This window comes from Montipora capricornis, chromosome 3 (genome assembly GCF_036669925.1).
Source record: "Montipora capricornis isolate CH-2021 chromosome 3, ASM3666992v2, whole genome shotgun sequence".
NCBI classification, from domain to species: domain Eukaryota; kingdom Metazoa; phylum Cnidaria; class Anthozoa; order Scleractinia; family Acroporidae; genus Montipora; species Montipora capricornis.
In genome coordinates, this window is record NC_090885.1 from 34,096,232 (window position 1) to 34,103,479 (window position 7,248).

Sequence of the window (7,248 nt, forward strand, 5' to 3'; positions counted from 1 at the left end):
TGTATTTTCCAGCCTTAAATTTTAAAGCTATGGCAGAATTGTCAAGTTCCTTCTTTTGTCTTAAAATTCATCCTAAAAATTAAAATACTCGAATGCAGCTGGATACCGCTAGCGTTACCTGTGACATGTTGTGTGGGATTCATTGATATAAGTCAGTGTCATATATGACATACATGTACACTGTCGGCGAGAGAAATAATTTTCAAGTGCGAGCCTTGAAAAAGGTGTTTTTTGTTTCATGCTTTGTTTTTTAATTTCAGTGTGATTTCCTTTTTATTTTGTACCTTCAAATTTTGTTTTCAGTTTTGCCGTATTCAACCACCCAGTCACTTGCCAAGATGGTCATTCATTCTGTAAAGAGTGCATTACAAAATGGCAACTGAACAACACCCGTTGCCCTGTAGACAGGAGCAATCTGCGTGGGCTGCTGGTGAGAAATCTAGCCCTCGAAGGTGCCATTGCTAAGAGAATAGTGAAGTGCACATCAACAATAGCTCGACCTGGAGGATGTCACTGGACTGGACCACTATCTTCTCTTGAAAGTCACCTTCCTTGCTGTGACATGAAGGTTGTGGAATGCAAGTTTAAGGGCAGGGGCTGCATTCTTCGTGCATATCAACATGAACTTGCCCAGCATCTGCTCACCTGCCCATATCGCATAGTGAAATGCTCCTCTTGTACCTTTGAGATTCCTCATAGTGAGTTGTCAGCCCACAATGAGCTGTGTTGCCCAAATAATTGTGGGGTAAAAGTTGAAAGGTATATGATTGTTGGTACTTTTTCGACATTTAATAAATGCGTCAGTCCATGTTACTGTTTGAATTTAAGTTGTTTAACAATTGCTTATAGCTGTATTTTATTTATTTAATGGACGATTACATAACCTTTGTGCATAGATGCAAGATGCTGTCACACTTGGCTTTTGTGTGTGTCAGGGAGGGCCGTCCATGTCCGCTCTATGCAGTTGGATGCACAAAGGTCCACTCCTCAGCACAAGCTGATGCTGCAGGCCACCTGAAACTATTGTTGGATGCTCGACTATCAGGAGCTTGTGGTGTAAGTAAACATTTAGAACAATTAGAAGTTTTCTAAAACTTCTACACAACCTCACACTACCTGATTGAGGCTGTGCTAAATTGAGTCATTGAATAAAGCATTTTTACATTTTTGATGTTGAATGTTTACCTTAGAAGTTAACCTATTCTCAATAGTATATTTTAATCTTTTCTCACTGCAAGTGCTTGTGTAAATGCATGTAAATTATAATTATTTATTTCATCAGGATGCCAATGTCAGCCTAGGTGGTTTTTCTGTAGCTGGTTCATGGCGTATAGACGGTGCAGTTTCCTTGGCTATCTGCAGACCGATAATTGAAGGCGATGCTGCAGTTGTCATTCTGGAAAGAAGCAATGGCAATGGTATTTCTGTAAAACTGAACGTGGAATCAAAATTAAATATGCCTTGGTTTGGTGTTGATCTGAGGTATATATACGTATTTGAAGTTACACTTGTCACCTAAATAAATTTAAGTTAATTATTGCATTTTGTTCACATGCCTAACAGCTTTTGTTTTTCAGGTGCTGTTTCCAGTGTGGAGTGGATAAATTAAAATTTAATACACCTAGATGACTAATGTCCCAGGCCTCTGTTGCATGTGTTCAAATGCATAATGTATGCACAACAGAAGTGTTTCACCAGATGACCAGAAATAGCAATGGCGTTTTCTTGGACTTCCTGCTAAGGTTATCAGTTTGGTTTAGATTGCTGAATTGGTCATGGTTATGTGGATTATGCTGACTGCTGAATTTTTGTTTGATAACTTCGGTTGAGTAGCACAGTGTACACTATTCCAGTAGAGGTGCTACGTGGTATGTGCTGACTCCTGATTTGCATTATGTTTTTTAAGTCAGTTGAGCAGTGCAGCAAAAAATGTCACCATACCATACTGATTTGAGATGTGCTAAATACCATATTACCAATGCTGCTATCCTCAGTAAGGTCCTGGCAACAATGAGACGAGTTGGTTACTCAATGACACCCTCCTGTGTCTTAGTTTGTTGTTTTGATTAAAACATATTACGTAAGACATCAGGATAATACCCTCTTGAACAAGAGGGGCGGACCAGGAAACCGTTTCTTGTTGTATTTGTGAAACCTGCATGTCATATACGTCTACCAGAAAAGGTACCATTATCAAAGTGAACTCCATTTCCTGTGCACTGAAAAACAAAAAGTGGAAATACCATAGGATCTATCTCCTGAAGTTATGATGCGAATTGGTTTTGTTTTCGTAGTCATCCAGCGGTATAAATAATCAGATTAACTCAACCGATGTATCACTGATGACCTCAAATACGTGATGGTGGTGTACTTTACATACGTGCCCTTGTCTCCCAGATCATCCAGGAGTTTCCCCCATACATAACAAATCTCCCGGTCTCGCGTATGGGTGATCAAATATTCCGGATGAAAACGAGTCTCAACCTTTTAAAGACTTTGCTCCATTGTATGCTCAAGTGAAAGAAATGCGATTTTTTTCAAACTCGTTTCGTCGTTTCTTAATGCATTTCTATACCTCTGAGTTTCAAACATACGTTGATGGAACATTTTAATCATGACTTTCTTTATATCTGTTTGTTATCATGGCCATATAAGCGATTGTTTGATTGGATATCCGTGTAACCAATAAAAATCCTCGACATAATTCCCCTGTTTTCTGCAAATTCCCAATGGCGATAGATTATTATTGTATTCTGAAAGGGCTGCTTGTGGGTGGTTAGGTGATTGTTTGGGGGGGGGGGGGGGAAGGGGATGCTATATATTGATTTTGGCGTATCGTGGATCTAGCAAAATAAGGGCATGCCGCAGCAATTTATAAAGTTATAGCTATAGCCGATTCAAAGTGGGCATATGTAAGCTGTTGTACGCTTACTGTTGCTGCAAGATTTCCTGAGGTAGTGGTTCATCTTGTTTTGTATAGACAGGACCTTGAGTATATTTACAGACTTGTTATGTCTGCACCTGTTCTTGAATCCTTTTTCTTTTTTCATTTCGCCTTTTCTTATGTTATTAAACTCAGAAAACGAAACTGCGTTTTGCCTTAGGGTGAACGTCATCAGCTCGGAAAATTTTGTCAGTGTTGCAGGAACATTTTAATCACGATTCCTGCACTGATCGTTGCCGTTCTAAAACACTCAGCAATGAAGAGTTTAATTCCATTTGCATTTCGGTTCCAGTTTGGGAAATAATTCTCACTATTAAATTCCGCTTTGAGATGACTGTTGTTAATGGCCATCTCAATAAAAATTCCACTTTCTTCATTCGCTGATGCGTTCATTGGTCACATTTGTCGTGGCACGTACATGTGTCAGGGTAGGCTAGCCAATGACAATGCAGGAAATCTAATATCCGTAGCTCAGTTTTTAGTAACAAGACTTATTATACATTGGTGTCACAGCTCGATTTTGATTGGCTGTAAGCACGCAGCTAATTCTTGCTTGCTCCGTTTCTCTTACGTCATACCTACAGACAACTAACAATTATTGGACGAGGTTGAGCAAAATATCGTGATTTGTCAGTTGCAAGAAACCAACAAATCACGATATTTTGTGATAGCTGAGTTCAATAATTATTTTATCGTTCCATGACTGAGTTAAATTTCTTTTTCACAATTCCCAACAATTACATTTTTTTCTGAAAGCTCATGAAAGTGAACTGCAATTTTCACAGAGGAGCTTGGTTTCAAGTACGCATGAGCAGAATATTGTTTGCAACGAAACACTTATTGGGAGATATTTATTTGCAGGTCACGTGGTGCCAATGAAAAGGAAGGAAAAAATCCATCGAATGATAATAGATTTTATATATGTAGAATTAACCTCATACCTACAGACTATATAGATTTAGGCATGCAGAAGTGACATCACCTAACACACTAACCAGAAGTTTGATAAGTTTTGTCATGGCGGAGCTCAGCTCAGGAATAAGCATAATCAAACGATTATCGGATTCGGTTTTCGCATGATAGCGATAATTATCATGGCCTCACATTGTGTTCCTTCCGCTTCAGTAGATAAAAAAAACTTTGACCTTGATAATTATTGTGTTAGTGGTCATATTCTAATTAGTGGTATTCGAAAAATAAACATCCCAATTTACATCGCTATACAAACCATACTAGCCCAGACGAAACTGAGAATATCCCATTTGGGTTGAAATTATCTGTTGCAGTCCTCATCAAGGAAACCATCAGATTTTATCCGTCTTATTTAGAAGTCCTTCAGTATCGAGCACAAATAAATCAGTAAAAAGTGGGTTGCGTTTGTTGGTTATCTACTCTGCCCTGGTGGTTTTTTTTTAGCTCCCCACCCCTCTCCCACCCTCACCAAAAACCCACAAACAGTTCTTTTAAATTGATCAGGGGAAACCTTTGATACTATAAATCATAAATTCTTACTCGATAAGCTTAATTACAATGGTTTTAGAATGAATGAATGAATGAATGAACGAATGAATGGTTCGAATATGATTTCTCTGATCGTAATAAATTAAGTTGGATTGAATCTTCGATTTCTTCCACTTATATGTGCACTTTCCGTCTGCCACAAGGTTCATTATTAGGACCCTTACCTTTTTCTACTTTATTTTAATGATATTAATAACTGCTCTAACAAGTTAAATTTTTTTCTCTTTGCCGATGACACTAGCATTATATTCTCTAAAAAAAAATTAAAACAATGCACTTGATTGGCTAACCTCCGATAAGCTAATGTTAAATGCTAAGAAATCCAACTGTTTTTTTTTTTTTTTACTTACCAAAAAGAAATTGTAACTGATTTCACCAAAATTCATTTTTCCAAATGATTCAAGGCGACACAAATCAGTTTCTATTCATCCAAGTAACGCCCTTATTAGAATTAAGGATCGGCACCCAATGTTGTATCATGTATTGCCAATATTGTGGTACCAAATGAAATACGAATTATTTCCTAAACAAGATGCAGTCATTATGGTGACGTAATATGCCACCGTGGCAACGGGAAAGCCCTATAAAATCACCCTTTATTTTGGTCTTCAAATTAATTTAGTAGGTTATATCTGAAAAGTAACCAGAAGAGCAAGATGAAACTTTCTTTGAAGGTTCATAAACGTCCGTACCGCGGATTTAGATCCACCCGTAATTCTGTGATATTTTTTAAGGTGGCTCTAATTGTACGAAGGAAGGGGGGGGGGGGGTGTGGTCACCGAGTTCCTTTTTGAGGTATGAGCAACTGAATCCAAAATACGAGGTGTTTTAGCCAGACTTTGCTGTTTCCAAGTTAACATATCATATGACAACAATGATCACATCTTGTTAGATACCATAACATTGCTTTTACGTTAAACAGTGTTATTGCGTCATTCCACCTGATGGGAGAGTCTTCTAAGTGTCAAAACTACATTGAGCAACCCTAAAGGGAACTGTGTCTCTTATATATGAAAAATATTTCAGATTTTAAATTAATTCTGTAGAACATCAACTAGACACAGATATTATAGTCGTTCATCAATATCTCACAATTTTTATACAAAATACTCTAGAAGTGACTTGCAAAGAAACGTTTTTTCACGTATTGGCCCAAGAGTTGGCAATGAGATGCCTGGAAAGAATAAGTAAATTGTTAAATAATAGTTTGTTTGAAAAATAAAATGAGAAATACGCTGTTCCACATATTAATAACTGAAGATGACTACATTGAGATTGATAACATCACATCGGAACTAAAGAAATATCGGAGACCATCATGTTTCATAATTTACTGTATTTCTCACGACTTGTTATGTCCTATTTATAGTTTAAGCTTTTTTTCTTTTTCTCTCGTTTTTGTAACATGACATAAATGTATTTGAATCTCTTGAACTACCTGCCCCCATTAGCTATGATATCTGAGGGTCGCTCTAAAATGTTCTTTACTCTTTTAAAGAAAGAAGTAAACTTGCTGTCGTAGTTGTTGTTGTTGTTATTCATCTCAGTCGGCTGTAAGCAGTGCTCCAAGGTCACACTTGGATTGTATAGCGGCCGGCGCCAGAGCTCCCATAGTATTCCTTCGGATCAACTTAGTTGAGCTGGCTCGTTGATCTACTTCAAACGGAGATTAGCCGCGACCATCATCATGTCAGATCACGTTACATAAATATGATGGTCTTGAAGTAGATCAATCATATAATTTGAGTGCATTGGGGGATTGTTTGGGGATTGAGGAATTGGGTTCTTGAGACGAGTAAGGCATTTTTTACCTAATCAGAGCCCGGGGATTACGATGTACAACTCTGTTGTACTACCGTATTTCAAATATTGTAGTATAATGTGGGAGAGGGTGAGGGGAAGGGAGTTGTAACAGACCACACATCAATCAGAACAGAGCTGCCCGGGTGGTCACCTCCTCTAATTACGATCTGCTGAGGAAAAACCAATAAGCCATAGAAATGTATAAGCTACAGATTCAAATGGCACTAGATCATTCAACTCAAAATTTTAATATTACAAACTCTACGTATTCCTTTAATTTAAGAAACTCGACACAATTTGTTTTGTACTAAGACCATATATACTGAGGCAGGCAAAAACAGCCGCCATTATAGAGGGGGGCTTCTCTTCTTTCTCTTAAAGGACATACAAGCTTGCGATCTCTTGTTTCACAGCTTCAAGTCTAGTAGTTATCTTGTCTTTAGCTTGATTATAAATTTTATCTTGACCGGGTTATGGTCTGAATGGATATGAGCCCCTGGTTGCTTTTTTGCGTTTTTCGGTTTAATGGCATTTCTCAAACGTTGACTGTCGATCTGATTCGTTCTAAAAGCACCAGGACAATGGTACTAGGTTAAAAACGCCTACTCCTAGAGTTCACACTATGTTTGATGGTAAATCTATAGTACAGACAGGCAAAAACATTTATTTAGGAGGCCTAGTTAACTGCATGTGGGAGACGGTGAGAAAGAACTTACGGGAAGAATAGCGTTAGGAAAAAGTGCATTCCAGGAAATGTCAAGCCAAGTAAACAAATATTAATATGCAAACAAGTAAACGAATATTTAAGTGTCACACATGGTCAACATTATTATATGGCTGTGAAAAGTGGACTCTGACCAAACTATGAAAAGTAAATTGGAGCCTTTTGCGATGTAGAAGAATGTTAAGAGTATCTTGGGCAGAGCATAAGACCAATGAAGAAGTTCTAAAGATGGTATATTCAACAAGTTCATTGTTAT

The 7,248-nt window shown here is 37.8% G+C and overlaps 1 protein-coding gene across 1 annotated transcript in view; it reads left to right on the plus strand.

The window, feature by feature from the left end:
* LOC138040130 (RING finger protein 151-like) overlaps positions 1-1,629 on the plus strand; it is a 1,762-nt gene extending 133 nt beyond the window's left edge. Inside the window, exons 2-4 of the mRNA XM_068885909.1 lie at positions 304-745; positions 1,283-1,482; positions 1,578-1,629. Of these exons, the coding sequence (XP_068742010.1) occupies positions 304-745; positions 1,283-1,482; positions 1,578-1,629 (694 nt within the window). The remainder of the gene's footprint in view (positions 1-303; positions 746-1,282; positions 1,483-1,577) is intronic.
* The last annotated feature ends 5,619 nt before the right edge of the window (positions 1,630-7,248 follow it).